We start from the raw sequence: 22,670 nt of genomic DNA on the forward strand, positions 1-22,670 counted from the left end.
AGAAGTTTTTACCCAACACTACTTTTTGCTTGATTAAAATTTATTGATAATTTGTGCATATCTGCACTTTACACTTTTATGCTTACAAAAAACTAAAAGACATTTCAGGGAAGGGCACACAAGGGGATTACAAAACTTTAAGCCTAAGCATTCCTTAAGACTACTTTACGTATACCGAATAATCTAAGCTGCGATCCTAGCTCTTGAACAGGCCCACGCACATGAGGAGATTGCGACGCGTGAAGTGCAGGGTGACAAACGGCGAGTTCTTGCTGGGAAAGGTGCGCATCAGATAAACATCCTCGTCGTTCTCGTCCTGGTGGTGCGACACGGTAATGTGATTGCTGATGTAGTCCTCGGTGACCTTGTGGAAGTCCCAGAGGGTCAGGTTGTTGTCCAAACCGGCTGCCGCCAGGACGGTGCCATCGCGACTGAACGTAATCGTGGTCACGGTACTCGTGTGCCGCAGCAGGGTGGTGACCAGCGCTCCGCTCGAAAGGTCCCAGATGATGATGTTGTGGTCCACCGATCCGGAGGCCAGGTACCGTCCGCAGGCGGAGAAGGCGAGCGAACTCACCGAGCCCTTGTGGCCCGTCATCAGGCGCACCGACTGGCCCGTCATGTTGTCCCACAGGCGCACCGTGCGATCGCTGGAGCCCGTGGCCACGTAGTTGGAATTGGGGTGAAACTGCACGCAGTCCACGTCCGACAGGTGGCCCACGAAGACGCGCAGCGCTTGATTCGAGTCCGTGGCCCACAGCCGAGCGGTTTTGTCGTAGGAGCACGAGACAAAGTAGTAGCCGTGCGGCGCAAAGCGCACATCCCACACGGGATAGACGTGCCCGCGGTAGGTGACCACACAGGACCAGGTCAGCAGGGACCACAGTCTTATGGTACTGTCCTCGGAGCACGAGAGCAGCAGGTTCATCTCGGGAGCAAAGGCACAGCGGTAGACGGGTCCGGTGTGGCCCAGAAAGCTTCTGGTCACCTCCCCGCTCCGGTCGTCCAGCATGCGCACATTGATGTCCGCCGACTCCTTGTCCAGTTCCCGCAGGGCATCCGCATCCTTGAGCGCACGCAGCTTGGCCGGCGTCAGGGACCAAATCCGCACGCTGGAGTCGCCGAATCCGCAGGCCAGCATCGTGGAGTCGTCTGAGATCTCGGCGCAGGTGACGCCCTGGTGAGAGTTGAGCACCGTATAGAAGACGGCGGAGGGCAGTTGATCCTTGCTCAGCGCCAGACGCTTGCTGGCCTCTCTGAGCGCCTTGAGCTTGAGCAACTTGTCCGAATCCTTCAGCTCGGGCAGGGGAATCCTATCGATGGAGGGGGCATTCGGATCCGACTTGGACTTCTTCGACAGCAGCGGATCCTTTTTGGGCTTTTTCTTCTTGGGCCGATCAGGGGCATCCGGATCGTCGTCCTCCTCCTCCGGCGCCGGCGCAGGCGTGGTCAGGGTCTGGAAGTCCACCTCCTTGAGCAGTCCGTAGTACACCCGCATCTTGTTGTCCTGCCGCTTGGCCTCGCCGATGTGCGAGCCCGCGGTCGCGACGCACTGCAGCTTGTTGCGCGCCATGCCCTCGTAGGTGTCGAAGTGCAGGTACTTGGACACAATGTCCGCCACCACCTCCTGGCGGCGATCCTGGATGTGCCGCTTGAACAGCGAGTGCGAGTCCCTGGACATGCGGATCACGAACTTGTCCTGCTCCATGGCGGCCACCAGGTCGTTCTCGAGCAGCTCCTCCGGCTTGGACAGCAGCAGCAGGTTGAACAGGCCCTCTATGTAGTAGCCGTCGAGATCGCACTTGTACTTCTCAATGAAGTCCTTGGCCCTTTCCCGCAGTCCACTGGCCAGGATCTTGAAGTAGATCTGCACCAGAATGGGATAGAGCACCATGGAGAGCTCGTGCTTGTATATGTCCAGGGAGTCCTCCACGAAGGTGCGCAGCTCCTTGTAGGCCTGTTCGTAGTGCTGGGCATCGAAGCTGTCGTCGCCGATGAACTTGGCCAGCGCCTCCGCCGCATTGGCCTCCGTCACCGCGGATGGCTTGTGATCCTGGCTGGCCGTCGAGGGGACATGCTTCCGCTCCCGGCTGTCATCGCCGAGGCCCAGAGCCGCACCCAGCACCTGCTGGACATCACTTTCGCTAATCTCCGACAAATCGGCACTGCTCACATTCGCCTCCTGGCAGAGCAGCTCCTCCGTGCTCTTCAGCTGGTACTTCTTGATCAGCTTCAGCAGGCACAGCAACTCGCGCTTGTCGTGGGACGCTTTGGTGCCGTTTCCGCCGTTGATATTGCTCATTTCCATGCTCATTTTCGCGGAAAATTAATCTAAACTTATGGAATCTGTACTAAAAAATATTTTGTTTTGCGTGGGAGTGTGGCCAGGTGTGCATGGTCGAAAAATACCGCGGTATATACTGAAAAGTGTAAAGTATACCAGATCTGTACAGTGAATACTAATGTTGGGAGCAAGGGATTTTAAAATGAAAAATTCTGAGAATGCTTTTGTTATTCGTTGAAATATGTTTGCGATACATTCTAAAACAACACAAACTATGATAAAATATCACCTTTTATTAGGGGGATTCCCTAAACTGTTGAATTGCTGAATTGTTGAATTTTGGTCAGCTGTTAATCAGCTGTTCCATACAAAGTCAACTTTCAGAAATTTCTGCAATTCATCAGCCTCGGGGCTGCTGAAAATTTTGTTGAATTGCTGAAAAGCCAGAGTTGTCACCTTTTTTCAAAAGTCGTGGCAACTCTGTAACATTTTAGTATCACCAGTTCGCATTATTTAGTTTATAATCAACTTAGAAAGCATATTTGTGGTTCTTTTTACCTTGGTAACACTTTTAGACAGTAACTAGCAATAATAAATCAAATTTTACATGCTTTAAGTTCCGTGAAACCTTTCAACAAATAACAGCTGTTTGAAAATTCAACAGGAACCATTTTGGGTCGTTCCCTTAATTGCTGAAAATTTTTGTTGAATTTTCAACAATTCAGCAATTCAACAGTTTAGGGAATCCCCCTATTGTATTTAATTAGTTTACAATTCGTTTACTTAGCATACTAATTATTGGGAGTTTACTGTAGCCGGTGCAGTGGTGTCTCAACATTTTTGGTATTTTTCCGAGTATTTTTGTTACCTGAACCAAAACATTCGTAATGAAGAGGAGAGTGATTATAAAAAAGGTAAAAACCAACGTAACTGGCCAAAAAAATTGGCCAATTTATATTGCAGAGGGTAATAACTTGCTGTGCGATAACTTGATTAACTTGCCATTGCTTATTTCAGTGTATTTGTCTGGCGCCCACCTCCCAAACTCCTTGAACTTTGACTCCGCTTCTCGAAATTAACCCTTGTACTCGTGCTTTCTGTTGTGTTTTTGTCCATAGTTTTTGTGAAAAATGAATGAAACCGATGCTGCGGTAGGTGGACAACTGATTTAATAACCAGATTAGCTAATTTCCTGTTCGATTCCCGCAGAAAAAGGTCGTGGGAAAGCGGAATTCGGTGTCGTTCGACCAACAGGATCCCGGCCAGCCGAGATTCAGCTTCTCCGGCCGAGTTCAGGAGCTAATCGAGGGCTACAATTCCGCCGTACAGCTGCTGGCGCCCAAGTGGCCCTGGTTCCTCTACCCCGGATATCTGACATACGCCGTATACTGGCGCTACGCCAAATATTACAAGGGCAAGTTGCAGCTGACCCCCATTCCGAATCGCCTCTACGATCTGCTGATCAAGAACGAGCTCATCAAGTCGGAGCACCTGGTGTTCGCCAGTCAAGATGTGTACGAGGCATATGCGGAGTCGCCGGACGTCAACTTTGTTAACTTGGTCATCCGCGGGGGCAGTGCAAGGATCGGCAAGGAGCCGGCCGGAGATGCGGGATCCACACCGCGAACGGTCATCAAGCAAATGCTCCAGGAGGCTCCGCACACCATTGTGGCCCAGATTCTGCCGGTGGCCCAGTGCCAACCCAACTGTCTGTATGTCCAGGTGGGTAAATCTTATAACTAGACCTCGGATTTCGCATATTTGCCCATTTTTGGTCCGATTTTTACCAAAATTTCTAGGTAGGTGTCATATTTTTCGAATGTAATAAATTCGAATGCATATCGAAAACATGCAAAAAAATATATAAATGCATAAAATATGCAAAATATATGCAAGCAACTGGAGGCTCAAACTTTTAATGCAGCGCTCTGGTATTCTAAGGAACCTTCAGTAAACACGGCGAGCAATTTAAATAAGCAGTTTGGCCGATAGGGCCAAAAACTATTTTGCCCCTTTTACTATTTTTGCCCCCTTCTCGCCTACTCGTTGGAAATATAAATAGGGCTTTCCTAAATTTGGAAAAAGAATATCTCAGAAATGACGAAAAGGAACAACATTAGGTTGCTATGAAATGGACAATCTTGAATAATTAAGTTTATTTTATATTTTGCATATTTTATGCATATGCATTTTATGCAAATATGCAAAAAAATTAAAATATGCCATTAATTTTAAACTATATTTTTATTGAAACGTACTTTGCTGTTTTCGGAATTGATCTATCCTTATCCTACAAAAAGTATGCAAATATGCAAAATCCGGGCTCTACTTATAACCAGTAAAAGATTGCTTAAAGTTTGCTAAAAAAAAACCAATATAATAAAATCCTAATTGTTACACCATTTCAGGAAAACTTCTATGGCAACATTCTGGATCGCTTTCGCGTCCGCTCCAACTGTTGGGTGCAACTGGAGCACTTCGCCGACGAGCAGACCATACCCGGGATAGCCACCAAAGCGCATGTCTACCTGCTGGCGGATCCCCACGAACTGCCCGCCGAACTGACGGAGCTCATCCTGAGCAACTACTTTAACACCCCGCGCCTTCTGCATCGAGGACACACCTACCGCATCGAGGTGAACGCCGAGTTGGTGGGCACTGCCACGTATGCCCACTACTATTTGATATTCGCCAACCTGCGGCAAGTCCACCTCAAGTGCATCCACCTGGAGACGAAGGGCAGCGAGTTCGAGCTGCAGGCTGTGGTGGCAAAGAACTTCAGCAACCTGGTTCAAGTGCCGCCAGCGCACAGTTTCCTACCTCGCCAAGTGCTGGACGGCGTGGCCCTCGTGGAAAACTACCCGAGTGGCCTGCGCAGGCCCTACAAACTGTTGCGCTCCTCGGTGGACGCCTTCCTGCCCAAGAAGTCAGCCTGCCTGTCCTCGAAGCACATCTTTCCTGTGTTCCTGCTGCAGGGCGAGCGAGGATCTGGCAAATCCAAGCTGGTAAATGCCGTAGCCCAGGAGCTGGGGATGCATATTTACGGGGCGGATTGCGCGGAGATCGTTTCGCAGGTTCCCTCGCACACGGAGATGAAGCTGAAGGCGGTCTTTGCCAAGAGCCAAGTCAGCGAACCGCTCTTGATTTGCTTCCATAACTTTGAGGTATGAATCGCTCATTTAATTTGTAAAGCCAAACTAAGAAACTGTATTTATTTTCAGATATTTGGCATAGACAACGAGGGCAACGAGGATCTGCGCCTGCTTTCCGCCTTCCACGTGCAGGTCCAGGAGCTCTTCAATCGGGATCGCAAGCACCCGATTGTGGTGGTGGCCCTGACCAGTGACAGGCACCTCAAGCCCATGATCCAGGGCCTCTTTTTGGAGATCATAAACATCGAGATGCCCAGCAAGGAGGAGCGCTTCGAAATCCTTCGCTGGATGCACGTGCGCGAGACCTTCAACGATGTGATTTATAACCAGAAGGCAATAGCTCAGCTGCCCTTGTTCTCGCGCGAAAACCAGGCTCAGTTTATGTCACGCGTGTCGCCCAGTTGGAGGCAAACGCTCAACGTGCTGCAGGACGTGGCTGCCAAGTCGCAGGGCTTTCTGCTGGGCGACCTGCAGCTGCTGTACGACAGTGCGGTTCGCATGAAGATGCGCAATCGGCTGGGCAGGACCACCTTGGAAATTTCCCACTTCGCCAAGAACCTGACCGACATGCAGAGCTCCTTCGCGGACAGCTTGGGCGCGCCCAAGGTGCCGAAGGTCTACTGGTCGGATATCGGTGGTCTGGCCAAGCTGAAGGACGAGATCCAAAGCAGCATTGGCCTGCCGCTCAAGCATGTCCATCTGATGGGCAAGAACCTCCGGCGATCGGGCATTCTGCTCTACGGACCCCCGGGAACGGGCAAAACCCTGGTGGCCAAGGCCGTGGCCACCGAGTGCAACCTGAGCTTCCTTTCCGTGCAGGGCCCCGAGCTGCTCAACATGTACGTGGGCCAGAGCGAGCAGAATGTGCGCGAGGTGTTTTCCCGTGCTCGGTCGGCGGCTCCCTGCGTGCTCTTCCTGGACGAACTGGACTCCCTGGCGCCCAATCGCGGTGTGGCCGGTGATTCGGGAGGCGTTATGGACAGGGTGGTGTCGCAGCTTCTGGCCGAGATGGACGGCATGAGCGATGGCGACACGAGCAAGCCCATCTTCATACTGGCCGCCACCAATCGACCGGATCTCATCGACCCCGCCCTCCTGCGGCCCGGTCGCTTCGACAAGCTCTTCTACGTGGGACCCTGCTCGACGGCCGACGACAAGGCAGCCGTTCTGCGCGCTCAGACCCAGCGATTCGCCCTGGAAGAAGGCGTGGACATGGACCAGATTGCCGAGCGTCTGAAGAGCGAAATGAGTGGAGCCGATCTGTACTCCATCTGCTCGAATGCTTGGCTCTCGGCCGTGAGACGCACCATAGACAGGCACTTGAGTGGGGCCATCACGGAAAAGGAACTGCTGCCGGAGAACGTGATTGTGGAGGCGGATGATTTCACCAGGTCATTCAACAAGTTCGTGCCCTCGATCAGCGCCAAGGATCTGGAGTACTTCAACAACCTCAAGGCGTCGTACAGCGTTTAAGGTTTCGGAAGATGGTTAACTAGTTCTAAGCGTGAGTTTTTTACAGACATTTTATCGTTGTTTTTCAATAAACCCGTTGATAGTTCAAAATTATTTCGTTTAAGTCATTAGAAGGTAGAACAACTAGCATGTAGGAATTGGACATTGAACGGTTTTGGAATTCTGCAGGAGGTACTTACGTGTTGCCAATTAACCTAGACCTTCCAAAAATGAAAATGGGCTCCTATCATATTGAAAAGCAGCTAAAGATACCCCCCATGCAGAGTAGGGAAACTACGTATTGGGATGATCTCTGCAGTGATCTGTGCTCAACAATCTTGGAATGAGGAGGGGTCTCTTATCAGGTGCACGGCTGCTTTGCCGGCAGACAGCGCGCTTATCGCGATTCCTCGGTTTATGGACCCTGCCAGGCAAAAGCTGTTGATGCTGGCCCCTAATCTCAGTGGGTTTAGTTCGAGTCTGGAAGGTGCTGCGAGAGGTGTTCCCAAACATTGTTCATTTTCACTTCCCTGTTACGTAACCGAAATGGCGTTGGTCTGCGTGGAGGACTTTGAGAAGAAGGCCGCTGGGCAGCTGGAAAAGAATGCCCTGGATTACTACCGCAGCGGAGCGGGTGAGCAGTTCACTTTGGGACTGAATCGCGAGGCTTTTCGACGGCTGCGTCTGCGTCCGCGTTGCCTGAGGGATGTCTCCCGCCTGGACATTGGTTGCCGGATCTTCGGGGAGCAGATGAAATGGCCACTGGGCATTGCGCCCACTGCCATGCAGAAGATGGCCCATCCCGATGGAGAGGTGGGCAATGCCAGGGCGGCCGGTAAAGCTGGCTCCATCTTTATACTCAGCACGCTGTCCACCACCTCGCTGGAGGATTTGGCAGCCGGTGCTCCAGACACAATCAAGTGGTTCCAGCTGTACATCTACAAGGATCGGTGAGATTTCAAACCTTTTCTATTCTAACTAGAGCCCTGCATGAATGGATTCAATTAATTATTTTGAATTTTTTGTTTTATATGAATGGATTAATTAGAATTTTGAGTTTAATATAATTGAATGAATTTGAATTTTGAGTTTAATAGAATTGAATGAACTTGAATTTTGACTTTAATGGAATTGAATGAATGAATGGCATGAATTCCGAAATAATTCAAACGACAAAACAAATTACTACACTATTTGAGTTTAATAGAATTAAATGAATTACAATTTTGAGTTTAATAGAATTGAATGAACGGATGGCATGAATTCCGAAATAATTCAAACGACTATTTCTTTTGAAGAAGGGAGGGCCATAATTTTGTGATTAAATCAGGGACCAAAAATAACTGTTATTGTAAATTTTTCTTACATAAAAAATCACGCACTTAGAAGGGTCCTAAAATTTTTTTAAATACACTACTATTTATATTAGCCATTGTAGTTTACAAATCCGTAATGATTTTTATTTTTTTATTTTTATAATAAAACTTAAACAATAACTGCTATTTGTTGATTTGTATATATAAACGTTATTCCCTTGACATTTTTAAAAAATGAAATAATTAAAAAACATGCTAACCGTGTTTTATATAACTTAATACTATATTTTTAAAAAATTTATTTTACCAACAAAACCGCCATAAATCAAGTTTGAGTTTTATTTATGATCACGACGAAAAAGTGTTATTTGTCAACTTTTATTATACAACTCAAAAAACAACAGTTATTTTTTTAGTTTTACTTTACAAATCAGAAAATAACTTTTAAAGTGTGATTTTTAAAATACAACTTATAACAGTTACGGTCCCTGGATTAAATCTGTATGAATTTTATTTTCTAAGCAGTTAATATTGATTTGTTAAAAATGTTCCACTTTTTGTTCTCAAAAAAAAAGCGCAAAAATCACTATGGACGGCAGTCCATGTAGTGACGAAGCGCACCAGGAGAGTGTGCGAAGGCGACTACTATTATATAGCCGCAAAATTGAAAATCTGCTGTGATAGTCCGATCGTAATGAGTAATACACCAATCGAAAGGTATTGCAAAAACTTAAAGGATTGCATACCAAGACTTTAAGAAAATCAATTGGCTTGGGAGAGAGAGCGGTGAAAGTGAAAAAGTGAAAATTTCGAGATTTGGAGCTGTTGGGGCCGGTGGGGGTAAATGCCCCCTCGCAATGTTTTAGTTATATTCCTTTTGAAAATACCCGTCGAATGAGGGGTCATTTGTCAAAATCCGACTCTCCGTTCAAAAGTTATAGCCAAAATAAGATTTTCTTCTTCTTCCCAAAATGAAAATTTAATTCTGTTTGTCAGTTTGTCAGTTTGTCAGTTTGTCCAAAATATGTTTTTTAAGTTCTGAAAATTTGATATGACGTTCGTCACATCGATATAAAAAACTTTTGTTCTACCACTTTTGGAAAAACCCGCTAGTTTAGCGGGAAAACAGCTATAAATAGCTAAAATTCGGAAAGCCGTAACTTCTATACTACTAAAGACTACTAAAGACAGACTTGTGCTGCATCTCGTTTGAAAGGTATTTTTAAATGCTATAAACGCCTTCTTTATGCAATTTGTGTAAATGTAATAGTTAAAAAGATATGAACAAAAGAAAATTTGTTTAAACTTTTTTGTTAGCTTTTTTTTAATTTTCTCAAAAACGGCTCTAACGATTTTCCTTACAACTGTAAACTGTATAGCCCTTGAGATTCCTTAAATTTTGGTATATATCATGTTTATGTAAAAAATCGCGTTTAAAAGTTATTCAGAAACGAAAATAGCCACTTTTGCCAGCTCAGAACAACTAACGCTCCCTGAGTATTGAATTTTGTGGGAGGGTATCCGAACTGTATTTTAGGGTCATGGAATCAGTAAATTTGCACTTAAGAGTTCCATATAGGAATCTTTTGTTCTACGACTTTTGGAAAAACCCGCTCCTTTAGCGGGAAAAAGCTAAAAATAGCTACATTTCGTTAGTTTGTAAGTTTTACACTACTAAAGGTACAGACATGTATCTCGTTTAAAAGGTATTTTAAAATACTTTAACGCCTTTTTATCTTAATTCGTTAAAATACAATAGTTTAAAAATAATGATTGACCAATTTAAATTTAAATGTTTATATCACTGTGGACGGCAGTCCATGTAGTGACGAAGCGCACCAGGAGAGTGTGCGAAGGCGTTTGTCAGTTTGTCCAAAATATGTTTTTTAAGTTCTGAAAATTTGATATGACGTTCGTCACATCGATATAAAAAACTTTTGTTCTACCACTTTTGAAAAAACCCGCTAGTTTAGCGGGAAACAGCTATAAATAGCTAAAATTCGGAAAGCCGTAACTTCTATACTACTAAAGCTACAGACTTGTGCTGCATCTCGTTTGAAAGGTATTTTTAAATGCTATAAACGCCTTCTATATGCAATTTGTGTAAATGTAATAGTTAAAAAGATTTGAACAAAAGAAAATTTGTTTAAACTTTTTTGTTAGCTTTTTTTTAATTTTCTCAAAAACGGCTCTAACGATTTTCCTTACAACTTTAAACTGTATAGCCCTTGAGATTCCTTAAATTTTGGTATATATCATGTTTATGTAAAAAATCGCGTTTAAAAGTTATTCAGAAACGAAAATAGCCACTTTTGCCAGCTCAGAACAACTAACGCTCCCTGAGTATTGAATTTTGTGGGAGGGTATCCGAACTGTATTTTAGGGTCATGGAATCAGTAAATTTGCACTTAAGAGTTCCATATAGGAATCTTTTGTTCTACGACTTTTGAAAAAAGCCGCTACTTTAGCGGGAAAAAGCTAAAAATAGCTACATTTCGTTAGTTTGTAAGTTTTACACTACTAAAGGTACACCCATGTACCTCGTTTAAAAGGTATTTTAAAATACTTTAACGCCTTTTTATCTTAATTCGTTAAAATACAATAGTTTAAAAATTATGATTGACCAATTTAAATTTAAATGTTTATATTAGCATCTATGAGAGCAAAAGTAAACAAACAAAAACTTCTGATATCAAATAAAAACACCTCTTAACGAGGTAAAAAACTAGTGACGATCGCACCTTCAACGTACAAAAGTTCTGATATCAAATTTTGTGACGAAAAATGATTTTAGATGCGACTAAATAAGTACGCTACCTAAAATTTATTCATTCGGCACGCTACAAACAGAAAACTTTCGTGTAGATATTAAATATTTGCTAAAGCGGGCCGAACGAGTAAATTTTAGGTAGCGTACTTATTTAGTCGCATCTAAAATCATTTTTCGTCACAAAATTTGATATCAGAACTTTTGTACGTTGAAGGTGCGATCGTCACTAGTTTTTTACCTCGTTAAGAGGTGTTTTTATTTGATAATAAATTACTATTCTAACCCACTCTCACTATTACGATTTTAGCACCATAACAGAGAAGCTGGTGCGTCGTGCCGAGAAGGCCAACTTCAAGGCCCTCGTCCTCACCATCGATGCCCCCATCTTTGGCCACCGCCGTGCCGATGTGCGCAACAACTTCAGCCTGCCATCGCACCTAACCTTGGCCAATTTCCAGGGCGTGAAGGCCACCGGAGTGGGCAACGCCACCATGGGCGCCTCGGGCATCAACGAGTACGTGTCCAGCCAGTTTGATCCCACCATCACCTGGAAGGACATTGCCTGGCTGAAGGGCATCACCCATCTGCCCATTGTGGTCAAGGGCGTTCTGACTGCCGAGGATGCCGTGTTGGCCCGGGAGTTCGGATGCGCCGGACTCATCGTTTCCAACCACGGAGCCCGCCAGATCGACACGGTTCCGGCCTCGATTGAGGCTCTGCCGGAGATCGTGAGAGCCGTGGGCGAGGATCTGGTGGTTATGCTGGACGGGGGCATCATGCAGGGCAACGATATCTTCAAGGCTCTGGCCCTCGGAGCGAAGACCGTGTTCGTGGGTCGTCCGGCTGTCTGGGGACTGGCCTACAACGGGCAAAAGGGCGTGGAGGAGATGCTGAGTGTGCTGCGCAAGGACTTTGAGATCACCATGGCGCTGATCGGTTGCCAAGCTCTGAAGGATATCACCCCGTCGATGGTGGTGCATGAGAAACAATATGCCAAGCTGTAGACCCGGAACCCTTTATTATACCCTTCTGTTATAACTCCAATGAAATCGTCAATAAAGATAAACTGAAAAAATAAAATTAGGGTCAATTCAGATTCATTTTATATTGCCTGAGACTTGGTAGATACAAGTACGACGTATCAATAAATAAAAACTAAACAGCAAAAATGATTTCGTAAGATTTCTCTCCAAATTTCATTCAACCAAGTTTACATTTTAAAACTACGGAAACTCCACTCAAATAAATTGAACTTGAAAGCTAATTTTCTTTGAGCCGGATTAACCAGTATTAACGATTGTAAAATAAAACATATTTAAAGAACATATCACATTCTAAATATTTAAATTTTTACACTTATTACTAAAGGCCGTTTCCGCTTGGTAAATTTAAAGTCGGGTTTTAGCCCTACTTTAAATTTAACAAACGGACGTGAAAACAGCCCTAACGGTTTTTTAATTAAAGATAACGGCAAATTTATATTCGATTACCAGCTAATCGATAATTTGAATAGTCCCCAAACTCCCATCACTGCATGGCATGTATACAAGAAAAAGTTGATCTGGCAGCACTGGCCCGTCTGCAGAGAAAACACAACGCAAAATTAACGAAAAGACAATGCTAGACGGCTGGTACTGCAGATCCCTGGCCAACCAGGAGGAGGGCGCCATCAAGGACGAGCCGCCGAGCGACGATGAGCCCGCCCCGCCAGCCAGAGACCGTGTGCCGGCGCTTTCCCGCGGCCCAGCCCCCGCCAGCGCGTCTTCCGTCTCTGCGGGATTGGGACTGGGAGCCCAGGACACGGACTTCAAGGAGCGCTACAAGAGCCTCAAGAAGAAACTGAAGTTCCTAATCTACGTAAATACCCTAAGTTGAACTTGGCCAACGGCAAGTCACAGCTCTTCGTGTTTACAGGAGAACGAGTACTTCCAGGATCTGTTGCACACCAACCAGCGGCGCCTGCTGAAGGTCTCCCGGGATCGCACCTTCCTGCTGGACCGCCTGCTGCTGTACGAGAAGCCGGCGAAGGACTCCAGCGACACGGATGCCACCGACAGCTCCGATTCGGAGCCAGCATCGACGTCGGGAGCTGCCGGAGGATCGCAGACCTCCAAGGACGCCATTCGCCGGAAGCACAAGGACAAGGGAGCACCTGGAATGCCGGGTGTGGCCCCGCACATGCCCACTGTGGGCGCCACAAGGGGAAGAAGACGCAAGATCCTCACCGGAATGATGCCCGCGAACCTGGGAATGCAGGCAGCTGCCGCCAAAAGACAACTCACCGCCACAGTTTCTCCCTCGCAGCAGCAGCAACTCCTGCTGCAGACTGCCCCCAAGGAGGTTGTGTCGCCTGGCCTGAGCCAAGCGGAGATCGCCCGCCAGCTGCAGGAGCGACGGCCCGCGCCCCTGGAGCTCATGAGTCCCGAGGCCACAGTGCCCACCACGATGCTAAGCGATGAAAGCCCCTCCAAGTGGTAACTACTTGTGCATTTCCCATGTTGGATTGCTAACGTTATAATTATTTTCCCAGCTATCCAAATGAGAGCCTTCATCATCTTATGGAGGACGACTCGCATTCGCACGAAGTGGCCGCCGAGGAGTGCGTGCCCATGGAGTACACCAGTTAATATTTACCCAAAGCTAAATTCTACTTTGCCTTAGCTAATAAACTATCTAGAACGAACTTTTGTTTATTTCTTTATGTTTATATTTATACATGCGCGGTGTTCTAATGGTGTTCTGCGGTCTGTTAATTCAATTAACACTTAGATTAAAAATAAAATCTTTATTATTCCTGTTTAATGTAGGCCTTAAGCTGATATTTAGGCGGTCAAAAGATGACTACATTATTTCCTTCTTTGGCAAATTTAAAGGTAGAATTTTTTTTGTTTACCGATACAAATTTTCTAGTTTTTAATAAAAAATTTATCAATTTTTAAAAATGAAACTAACACAAGTTCTATTTTAAAGATCAAACAATAAATATTATTTTTGCTAAAAAAATAATCCTCAAAAAATATACATTTTGTTATTATTATTATCTAGTCACTAGATTCTAGTGCAAAAAAAAATAATTATTTTTTAGTTTTAAAATAAAAATAGAGCAACTCAAGCCTTCAGTATTAACGAAATTAATTGAGTAGTTAGGAAACACAATCAGTACAAAAATAAATTTAAGAAACTGCAAGTACTCTGTAATAAGTAATTTGTTTTTTTTCAGGACAGGATTTATTTACAAATAAAATAATATAGTATATTTTATTTGTAAATAAATAAATTTCAGTGCTCGATCTAGTAATAAAAATAAATTTAAGCCATGTATTTAAAAAAAAATCAGCTGAGTAAATTTAACTTCTTATCTCAAATTGCGATGGCGCGAAACAGCCGCGTTATCGATAGACTCTGATATCGGTATAACTGGGAATGCCAGCCCTGGCGAATGAATCGCGATGCGATACAACCCTGTCTCGTAGATTTTATTTCGACGCGACGCGAGTGGAGAAAAACAATTGAGTTTTTTTTGCTAATTCGTGATAAATCGCATCCATTTATCCGGTCAATTGCTTCGCGAGGAGACCTGGCGAAACGGGCGCCACCAGATGTGCAACTCGTGAACGATGGCGCTGAACAAGAGGAACAGCACCCACTCGGACGCAATTTCGGGCGCCGAGGTGGTGGACTACAAGTTTTCGTGTCGCTGCTGCCTGAAGACGGACGTGGAGTACCTCAAGCTGGACTCGGTGGCGGTGGCCCGCAGCCTGGATCCGGCGGACGCCGGGGACAAGATTCCGCTCCTCCGCTGCCTGCTCTTCTGCGTGAGCGCCGAGAACGCCCCCGAGCTGCCGCAGTACATCTGCATCGAGTGCAGCAAGAGCCTGCAAGTGGCCTACTACTTCCTCAAGAATGCACTGCGTGCCCACGAGATCCTGTGCCGCAAACTGTGTCCCAAGCGGTCGGCGAGGAGACTTAATGGCTCCTTGGTCCAGGAGCCGCCAAAGCAGGAGCGAGATGAGGTATGGTTTGCTTTAAATTCAATTAAATAGCAATTCCATTTCTCTTCCTTTTCAGGACCCGCAGCGGACGAAGCCCCTGAAACCCATGCGGCACGAGTGCCAGGTCTGCGGAGTGGTGGTCTACAATCGCCTGGAGCTCAAGCAGCACATACGACAACATGCAGGTACAGCTTACATACCAAATCCAAAGCTTTTCCACCCAATCACAGTCGAAATTCCTTTTCCAGAGGGCCTTTCGTACAACTGCAAGTTCTGCAACTTCACCACGCTGAAACAGCGCATCTTGCTGGAGCACTACGTAGCCGTTCATGACCTGTCCACTGGCCAGGCGGAGGAGCACCTCAAGTCGAAGGACCTGCCAGCGCACGAGGAAGAGGAAACCAAGGCGGTGTGCACGCTGGAGGACATGGAGCTGCTAATACCCACTGTTCTGACGCCCGAGGACTACGCGCAGCCCCAGCCGCACATTGATTCCGACCAGCTGCGCGACATCGAGCGGCAGCTGGCCGTCAGCATGGGCGAGACGGCGCCGGCGGTGGACACTCTCACCTCCACCCTGCCGCCCATGGACACGCCCAACGTGAGCATCGGCACCGAGTATCTCGTCATGCCCGATGGCTCGCTGCAGCAGGTCAACGGAAGCGGTGGGTTCAGCCAGCTAGGAGTATCTAATTATCAAATTACACTCACACCAATCCTTTGCAGGCGTGGTCATAGAGTATATCGATGATAGCAAGCCGAACAATCCCTCCAATGTCAACATCGGCCTACACAATCTCCTGGCCGCCAATGAGCAAGGCGAACCGATGGATATCGATGTCAGCGAGCTGATTGTGGAGGAAACGATGCCGCAGATAAGGGGTAAGATGCGAATCGCAGGGCCAACCACCGTATGCAATACAATCTCTTGTACGCTTCCAGTCAAGCCGAAGCCAACAGCTGGCGGATCGCCCAATTACAAGCACAAGTGCAAAGTGTGTCCCAAGACATTTGCCACTGTGGCGCGGCTCAAATCTCACCAGTTGACCCACAGCAGTGAGTTGATCCCATGTTCTCAGATAATCAATGATGACTAATCGCTGTGCCTTTGCTCCGAACAGATTTGCCCAAGTTCTTCTGCGACCAGTGCGACTTTTACTCGCTGCGCAGCGCCGATCTCATCCAGCACTACAAGATGGTCCATCGGTCCGATGAGAACGGCAGGAGCGACAAGGAGCCAGCGCAGGCGGAGGAGTCGCGCGTCTTCTCGTGCGACATGTGCCTCTTCGAGACGCGCACCGCCAGTCAGTTGCGGACGCACTACACGGAGGGCCACACGATCCAGCCCACGGAGGTGCAGTTGCGTCCAAGTTGGACTGCCGAGGAGGGGGCGAGCTTTCCCCAAAAACCAGCATCGATTGGCGTTTCTCCTAGGAAACTGACGCCCGCCAAGAAATCAAATCACACCGACATCCCAGTGGGCATTAAATGTGAGTCTTGAGATCCTTTTAACCAGGGGATTCCAACTGGTGTCGTCCTTCAGCGGTATTTCAGAGTGTTATGAAATGATTCGCAAATGAAAGTTTTGATTACACTTTTCATTTGTTGATCGTATTATTTTTTTTATATTTGTTGATTAGTTTTTTTTTTTACCAACTTTTATGTTGAGATCACAATTATTTTTTTTTCCATTGTCGGTTATTTCTTTTTAATTAATTCATTTGTCGGTGATTTTCTGGCTTTCCTTATACCAACTTTCTACAAAGAATTACAATTTAATGTATGCATTAGAAAATATAGAACATTGCAAATGAATTTCAAATCTTTTGTATACCTCGAATAATACAATGTATCAAGGCTAGTTAATTGGAGCTCAAATCATGATGGTATTTAGTCTTTGGTCGTCATTAGTGGGTAGGATTGGGGATTCTCAACAAGTTTCAAATTAATTCCATATTAATAAGATCAAAAACAGCAGCAAATGGTAGGAATGTGATCACAATTGTTGACTTTCGGTAAGGAATCAAAATGATAAATTCATCTAATTTTTGTAGATTTATTTGTGTGAGTTATTAGTTTTGGTTTTTCCAGCTTACAACCCCATTTTTATTTAAGTACAACAGTAGCTTTAATTTTTTTAACCTAAGCCCCTGATTTTCCGTTTCATGTTATTCCTTCCTGGCATGTTTGTGACGTAACATCTTGCAGATCCGCCAGTTGTTGTGGAAGCACAGGTACCAGTGCACCAGCCAGCGCCAATGGCCACCACATCGACGACCATCACGGAAACAGGCGACATCAACGTGGTGGTGGATGCTACCCCGCTGTTCTATGCAGCAACCTCCACGGTGGCAACGAATCCAGTCCCAGTGACAACGGCGGTGGAACCATCAACCGGGGAGGCCGACAGCAATGCATTCGGAATCTTTCCCGAAATCCCAGAGAGCAATCTGCCCGTGAACGAGGCCGTTCCGCAAGTGGCAGCCAACACTTCCAACATTTCGATATTTGGCGACATGCAGGATTTCATCGACAACACAGACGTGGCCGCCATTTGCACCATACCCGCGGATGATATGCCCGTGGTGGATGGTGATGACATTGTGATCGATAATAACAACATCAGTCTGGACTTTGACGCCGAGAATTTGTTTGAGGACTTCGAGGAGGAGGAGGATGCGGTGGGCGAGGAGGAGGAGGAGGAAGAGGACGAGGCGGACAACGATGACGAGAATGACAACAATGATGCTGCCACGGACCAGAATCTGCTTCTAACCAGCGACGACGACGATGTGGACGACTTTGATGACGAGCAATCGAAGCATCTGCAGAAGCCCTACTGCATTTACTGCAACAAGAAGTTCACCAGCCAGTATAAATTCGAGAACCACATGTTTGTCCATCGGGGTGAGTCGGCTGGGTCACGTAACGCACATAGTTCATGTAACCTAATACTCAATTATCTGTTTTTCACTTCAGGCCTGGCCCCCTATCGCTGTGAGCTGTGCACCAACCTATACAACATGAAGCGATTGCTGATCAGGCACTATAAAACTGTGCACAAGCGAATGCCCACGAGGGACATGGTCCAGGCCAAGGGCGATAAGGTTTCCGTGGCCCGCACCAACATCGAGAAAATCTATCTTGGCAAAGTGAAGAGTAAGCTAAAATGCAACTATTAAGAAGGCACACAAACAGATTTCTATCTATCTATCCTCAGAACCAATGCTCATGTGCGCTAAATGTCCGTTCGAGTGCGACTCAGATGCGGATATGCGGAAACATCTGAACGCCCACCACGGCATTAATGACGGAGGTAAGTAGAAACAAGTCGTCTATAGATTTTAAGTAGTTGTAAACTCTTATTCAGTTACATATAATTATAAATATTTAAAAGTTATTATGTCAATCTCTTAACGGGAAATATTGGCTTAAAATGTCCTGAGTTCCATGCCCATATTGGTTATAGGTCCCCCCACTTGGGTGAAAAATGAAAGGAATTTTGGTATTCAAAAAGCGTGCAACAAACAAAAATTTTCTGATATCACCCCCCACCAAAATTCATAAATTTATTACACGTATTATTTTTATACCCTTGTGATTTCAGTCAGAAGTATAAAGTATATATATTCTTGATCAGTATCACAAGACGAGTCGATCTAGCCATGTCCGTCTGCCCGTCCGTCTGTCTGTTTCTACGCAAACTAGTCTCATAGTTTTTGAGCTATCGGGATGAAACTTTCCCAAAAGTCTTCTTTCTATTGCGGGTAGTATATATGTCGGAACCGACCGGATTGGACAACTATATCTTATAGCTCCCATAGGAACGATCAGAAAAAAACCTTCAAAAAAATTATAGCTTCGGTGTTTTTTGAAATATTACCTTCTACTTTTGGGAATTTTATTTTTAAAATATTTCTGAATTTCGAATTAAATATTTAAAAAATCGGATCACTATATCATAAAGCTGCCATAGAAACGATTGGAAAATTAAATGGAATTTAATAGGAAAAAATTATTTCTTTGTTGATTTTTATTGCATTCTCTCCTACTCTGGGATATGACTATTTTTAAATATTTCCAAATTTCGATTTTAATTTAAAAAGATCGAACTACTATATCATATAGATGCCATAGAAACGATCGAAAAATAAATGAGATATAATAGGAAATTTAACATTTTTGCGATTTGTAAAATAATAGAATGATCTGCAAGGGTATATAAGTTTCCTTTCTTGTTATGAATAATTATTAATATTCTAAATTTCTTTCAGTGTCTGTCCACGCCAATGAAGTGTTTATTATACGCAGTAAGTAACTTTGATGAGAGCTTTACTGATCTTACGTTGTGTCAGTTATGACTAGACATTGGATTATATATAAAATGTATTCTAAACATTCGATTCCTAGCGATGTTTGGTTAGAGATAAATTGTTTTCCAAAATTCATATTTAGATTTAAGCTCAAACATGATATTTGAAAAATAATTTTATCCAAACTAAGTTCGCTTGAATTCAAATGTTAATGCTACTCTATTACATATAATTATAATCCGATGAATAGTTATGACATATGTACTTACATTTCGCAATATATTCACAGAATTACCCTTCGAATGCCCGCGCTGCATTCGATCTTTTGCGGCCAAAAGCACCCTCAGTCGCCACCTGCAGCGCAGCCACTTGGTGGACACGATTATAGAGATGCAAACGCCGCAGTCGGCGGAAAGCACCACAGTAACCCTGGGCACATCATCGTCAACAGGCCCCGGGCCAGAGAACCCAGTCTTGGAGGCAAACAAACATAATGAGATGATGCAGACGGACGGTGGGGCTGAGAGGATGACAACGGCGGCTTCAGGCAATGGCGGTGGCAATGGTAAGAGCCTCAATAGCCTTGCAAGAAAGAACTCAAATTCCCATTCCAACTATGCCCAACACACGCCAACAAACCATTCGATTGATAAACTAAAAACGCTGTTGTTCGACGATGAACAATGATCGTTGATTGTTGTTGTTCTCACCAGAAGCAGCAGGCAAAGATGATGGATCAGGAAAGAGTGGAAAAATGGATGCGGCAGTGCCAGAGGAAGAACTTGATCCAGTGACACTGGACGCAGCCACAGCGGTGACTACAACAGCAATAGCGGCAGCAATAACGGCGGCAGCAGCAGCGGCTACAGCAGCTACATCGTCCGAATCGCCCATCACAACCACAGCCTCGTCGACAAACTCCACCCTCTTCCCCACACCCACACCGTTTGATTACGAATATGACTTTATGGGCGATGCAGCCCAGCGATCCACGCCCAATCCCCACGCCATTCCCAAAGCCCCCAGCACGGATGCCCCACCCAGCAGTTTGCTCAACGGCAGCGACAAGCTGCTGACCACCGCCGCCCTGGCTGCGTCGCCAGTGAAGGGTCTGCGCTCCAACTCCCGGCTGCTTCGCACTTCCACCTACATGTGCAAGCTGTGCAACAAGACCTTCGACGAGCTGGGCAAGCTGGTCAAACACGAAATGGACCAGCACTCCAATACTGAGCCTTCGCGGTGGGGCTACCAGCACAAGTGTGCCATCTGCAATACAACGTACCGAACGCTCACGCTGCTAAAGTTCCACATGAAGCGGCACGGCGGCCGGAAATCACAGTGCAAGCTGTGCCCCAAAACCTTTGTGACCACCACCGAGCTGGAGCGGCACACGAAGTCCAAGCACGGCAAGGAGAAGACGCTGCGATGCACGCTGGATGGCTGCCGCAAGACGTTCGCCTTCAAGCATCATTTGGTGAGACATCAGAACGCCACGCACTTGAACACGCGGCACATATGCCCCGTTTGCAAGGAGGAGATGCAGTCCAGCCTGCATCTCAGGAACCATATGAGCGTGCATAAGGGCCCGCTGACCTACAAGTGTCCCAAGTGCGACCGCTCCTATTTGCGGCGTGGAAGGTAAGTCTAGTAAGATTAACTAGTTTTTTTTAGATCTAACTAATGCATATTTGTAGACTCCAGAGCCATGCTCTCTTGATCCACAAGATCCGGCTGACCACAGAGGACTTAGCTGACATCTCTTCACAGTCTGGGGGGCTTACCAATCCGCATGATCTGAAGGAATCATATTGCAATAAGGATGTCGATGGCGAAATGGAAATAAAGGACGAGCCGGCAGCTGCAGCCGATAATTCCAAATAGGTCCAACTCATGCTCACACAATCAAGCAAAGTTATCGCACAATGTACAAAGTTTGATATAGAATAAGTACTGTTCCTCTCCATCGTTTTAGCACATATAATGTCTTAAAGTTTACATGTTAGGTTGTAGACTAAACGCATTAAACTTAATCTCTCATATAACATAAGCTGCACACAGCGATGGATTTCAGTTACATTTTCAATGTATTATTATCGCCTGAATGGCAAAATGTAACCAATAGAACCGCCTTAAATGTAATAATCCGCAACGGGCCTCAGGGTATCCGGAACTCATCAACTTGATTCCCAACCACGATCGAGGCAATCTCCACCAGCTGGCTCTGCTTTGGCCAAAGAGAAGAGCTTCAGAGTTAGTGTTTAAAAGCATCCAATATTATGTATTTTTTTTTTATTGCAAATCGCCTCTTATGGGTAATGTATTTTATATATTTGCGAGCAATAAATGTCTTTAGTAGAATGACATAAATTGGTTTAGTATATTTTTATTTTTATTTATACAGAACGGAAGATTAGTAATCTCTGTCATTGCAAACAAACCATGTTATTAAACTACTTCTTATTCTAGATTCGAAATATTTATTCAGTCCGCTCATTTAGGTCAGGGAATCTCCTTCTTGAAATTGTTCCACTTCCAGCTCCACTGATTTTCCAGGCTAAGCAGCTGCTGGTAGGATACATAGTCATCCCTGGCGAACTCCTTCAAGCGGGCCAACTGCATCATGGCCTCTTCCTTGGAGTAGATAGGTCCGATTAAACTCACCGGCGAAGGCTCCTCATCGTCGTCCCGGTTCGAGATGGGTTCGCTCTTGACCAGGACGGCCTCGAACTCCTGAACTTCCAGACTGTCACCGGAGGCATTGTATGCGATGTTGTTTCGCTTCCGCCATTTCTGCAGCCATCCGGTGGAGGCCGAGAAACTGGGGAAGCCCGCCTCGTCCGCAATCTGCTTGGCCTTTTCCCGCACCATTTCACCGGATATCGGAACATTCTCGCTCCTGGCGCGGGAAAACCATTCAAAGCATAGCTCATCGATATGGGATCCCTGCTCACTGAGCGGATTTCTTCGCATCTGCCTCATTTTCAGTTGTCCGGTCGACAATCCCCTTTTGATCGCCTCTTTGTGCTTTAAAATTTCAGCTGCTTGAGTTTTACCAATGTTAAATCTGGAGAAATTCGGCATGGACATAAATTTGTTCAAATGCAGCAGAGACGTTACCTTTTCGCGAGATCGCGCACCGTTAGTTTATTCTGCTCCTGTGTCCGGATTACTTCCAGTTTCTCCTCCAAACTAAGCAGTTGTCGAGGTTTTCTCGGTCGACGCTGCGGCATATCCATTGACGAACAGGAACATTAGATTGGGATAAGTTTCTTCACAAGTCAAAAGCAGAAAAACTCGTTGACAGCTGAAGTAATTTTCATGTCCGCTCAAAGGAGTGTCCGTCCGTATATATATTTTCGGTGCAGTGTGACCATGTTGTTAAACTAAACTA

At 45.7% G+C, this 22,670-nt stretch overlaps 7 protein-coding genes across 10 annotated transcripts in view; 4 read left to right on the forward strand and 3 right to left on the reverse strand.

Annotated features, from left to right (window-relative positions):
• Nop10 (Nop10 ribonucleoprotein) overlaps nucleotides 1–22,553 on the reverse strand; it is a 107,852-nt gene extending 85,299 nt beyond the window's left edge. Inside the window, exon 1 of the mRNA XM_070213702.1 lies at nucleotides 22,544–22,553. The gene's annotated coding sequence lies outside the window, so the exon portion shown is untranslated. The remainder of the gene's footprint in view (nucleotides 1–22,543) is intronic.
• On the reverse strand, nucleotides 23–2,419 carry Taf5 (TATA-box binding protein associated factor 5). The gene has a single exon (XM_017156424.3). It carries the CDS (start codon nucleotides 2,312–2,314, stop codon nucleotides 197–199), a length of 2,118 nt encoding a protein of 705 aa, XP_017011913.1. The 5' UTR covers nucleotides 2,315–2,419; the 3' UTR covers nucleotides 23–196.
• Pex6 (peroxin 6) lies at nucleotides 3,109–7,224 on the forward strand. 3 transcript variants are annotated; one of them, XM_070212259.1, is made up of 5 exons: nucleotides 3,109–3,198; nucleotides 3,302–3,435; nucleotides 3,494–4,006; nucleotides 4,693–5,448; nucleotides 5,506–6,983. In XM_070212259.1, exons 2-5 carry the CDS (start codon nucleotides 3,415–3,417, stop codon nucleotides 6,907–6,909), a joined length of 2,694 nt encoding a protein of 897 aa, XP_070068360.1. In that variant the 5' UTR covers nucleotides 3,109–3,198; nucleotides 3,302–3,414; the 3' UTR covers nucleotides 6,910–6,983. The 3 variants fall into 3 exon arrangements, with proteins under 3 accessions (XP_070068360.1, XP_070068359.1, XP_017011892.2); XM_070212258.1 differs by lacking the exon at nucleotides 3,302–3,435 and adding an exon at nucleotides 6,993–7,224 and having other exon boundaries at nucleotides 3,157–3,198; nucleotides 5,506–6,940; XM_017156403.3 differs by lacking the exon at nucleotides 3,302–3,435 and having other exon boundaries at nucleotides 3,157–3,198.
• On the forward strand, nucleotides 7,353–12,299 carry Hao (Hydroxyacid oxidase). The gene is made up of 2 exons (XM_017157168.3): nucleotides 7,353–7,838; nucleotides 11,282–12,299. Exons 1-2 carry the CDS (start codon nucleotides 7,435–7,437, stop codon nucleotides 11,976–11,978), a joined length of 1,101 nt encoding a protein of 366 aa, XP_017012657.2. The 5' UTR covers nucleotides 7,353–7,434; the 3' UTR covers nucleotides 11,979–12,299.
• Nucleotides 12,511–13,657, forward strand: LOC108067792 (uncharacterized). The gene is made up of 3 exons (XM_017156994.3): nucleotides 12,511–12,831; nucleotides 12,889–13,448; nucleotides 13,505–13,657. The coding sequence occupies exons 1-3, from the start codon at nucleotides 12,592–12,594 to the stop codon at nucleotides 13,599–13,601; spliced, it is 897 nt and encodes a 298-aa protein (XP_017012483.2). The 5' UTR covers nucleotides 12,511–12,591; the 3' UTR covers nucleotides 13,602–13,657.
• On the forward strand, nucleotides 14,406–21,537 carry LOC108067856 (zinc finger protein 236). Of its 2 annotated transcripts, none has more exons than XM_070213697.1 (13): nucleotides 14,406–14,987; nucleotides 15,043–15,151; nucleotides 15,215–15,631; nucleotides 15,693–15,848; nucleotides 15,909–16,022; nucleotides 16,088–16,456; nucleotides 17,175–17,873; nucleotides 17,946–18,125; nucleotides 18,187–18,282; nucleotides 19,241–19,276; nucleotides 19,569–19,844; nucleotides 19,996–20,917; nucleotides 20,974–21,537. In XM_070213697.1, the coding sequence occupies exons 1-13, from the start codon at nucleotides 14,592–14,594 to the stop codon at nucleotides 21,158–21,160; spliced, it is 3,957 nt and encodes a 1,318-aa protein (XP_070069798.1). In that variant the 5' UTR covers nucleotides 14,406–14,591; the 3' UTR covers nucleotides 21,161–21,537. The 2 variants fall into 2 exon arrangements, with proteins under 2 accessions (XP_070069798.1, XP_017012600.2); XM_017157111.3 differs by having other exon boundaries at nucleotides 14,407–14,987; nucleotides 19,993–20,917.
• On the reverse strand, nucleotides 21,651–22,651 carry cag. The gene is made up of 2 exons (XM_017157113.3): nucleotides 22,397–22,651; nucleotides 21,651–22,343 (listed from the first exon to the last, which is right to left on the reverse strand). The coding sequence occupies exons 1-2, from the start codon at nucleotides 22,513–22,515 to the stop codon at nucleotides 21,779–21,781; spliced, it is 684 nt and encodes a 227-aa protein (XP_017012602.1). The 5' UTR covers nucleotides 22,516–22,651; the 3' UTR covers nucleotides 21,651–21,778.
• Nucleotides 22,652–22,670: the final 19 nt, after the last annotated feature.

The sequence above is a fragment of the Drosophila takahashii genome, chromosome 2R (genome assembly GCF_030179915.1).
Source record: "Drosophila takahashii strain IR98-3 E-12201 chromosome 2R, DtakHiC1v2, whole genome shotgun sequence".
NCBI classification, from domain to species: domain Eukaryota; kingdom Metazoa; phylum Arthropoda; class Insecta; order Diptera; family Drosophilidae; genus Drosophila; species Drosophila takahashii.

Excerpts from the sequence above, each read along its gene's own strand:
- LOC108067792 (XM_017156994.3), top strand. The coding sequence starts at position 12,592 with ATGCTAGACGGCTGGTACTGCAGATCCCTGGCCAACCAGGAGGAGGGC. Across the intron at positions 12,832-12,888 it reads AACTGAAGTTCCTAATCTAC|GAGAACGAGTACTTCCAGGA; the intron begins GTAAATACCCTA and ends TCGTGTTTACAG. Across the intron at positions 13,449-13,504 it reads GATGAAAGCCCCTCCAAGTG|CTATCCAAATGAGAGCCTTC; the intron begins GTAACTACTTGT and ends TTATTTTCCCAG.
- cag (XM_017157113.3), bottom strand. The coding sequence starts at position 22,515 with ATGGATATGCCGCAGCGTCGACCGAGAAAACCTCGACAACTGCTTAGT. Across the intron at positions 22,344-22,396 it reads GTGCGCGATCTCGCGAAAAG|ATTTAACATTGGTAAAACTC; the intron begins GTAACGTCTCTG and ends GAATTTCTCCAG.
- LOC108067856 (XM_017157111.3), top strand. The coding sequence starts at position 14,592 with ATGGCGCTGAACAAGAGGAACAGCACCCACTCGGACGCAATTTCGGGC. Across the intron at positions 15,849-15,908 it reads AACGATGCCGCAGATAAGGG|TCAAGCCGAAGCCAACAGCT; the intron begins GTAAGATGCGAA and ends GTACGCTTCCAG. Across the intron at positions 19,277-19,568 it reads TGAAGTGTTTATTATACGCA|AATTACCCTTCGAATGCCCG; the intron begins GTAAGTAACTTT and ends ATATATTCACAG.
- Pex6 (XM_070212258.1), top strand. The coding sequence starts at position 3,172 with ATGAAGAGGAGAGTGATTATAAAAAAG. Across the intron at positions 3,199-3,493 it reads GGAGAGTGATTATAAAAAAG|AAAAAGGTCGTGGGAAAGCG; the intron begins GTAAAAACCAAC and ends CGATTCCCGCAG. Across the intron at positions 4,007-4,692 it reads CCAACTGTCTGTATGTCCAG|GAAAACTTCTATGGCAACAT; the intron begins GTGGGTAAATCT and ends ACACCATTTCAG.
- Hao (XM_017157168.3), top strand. The coding sequence starts at position 7,435 with ATGGCGTTGGTCTGCGTGGAGGACTTTGAGAAGAAGGCCGCTGGGCAG. Across the intron at positions 7,839-11,281 it reads CTGTACATCTACAAGGATCG|CACCATAACAGAGAAGCTGG; the intron begins GTGAGATTTCAA and ends TTACGATTTTAG.
- Taf5 (XM_017156424.3), bottom strand. The coding sequence starts at position 2,314 with ATGAGCATGGAAATGAGCAATATCAACGGCGGAAACGGCACCAAAGCG.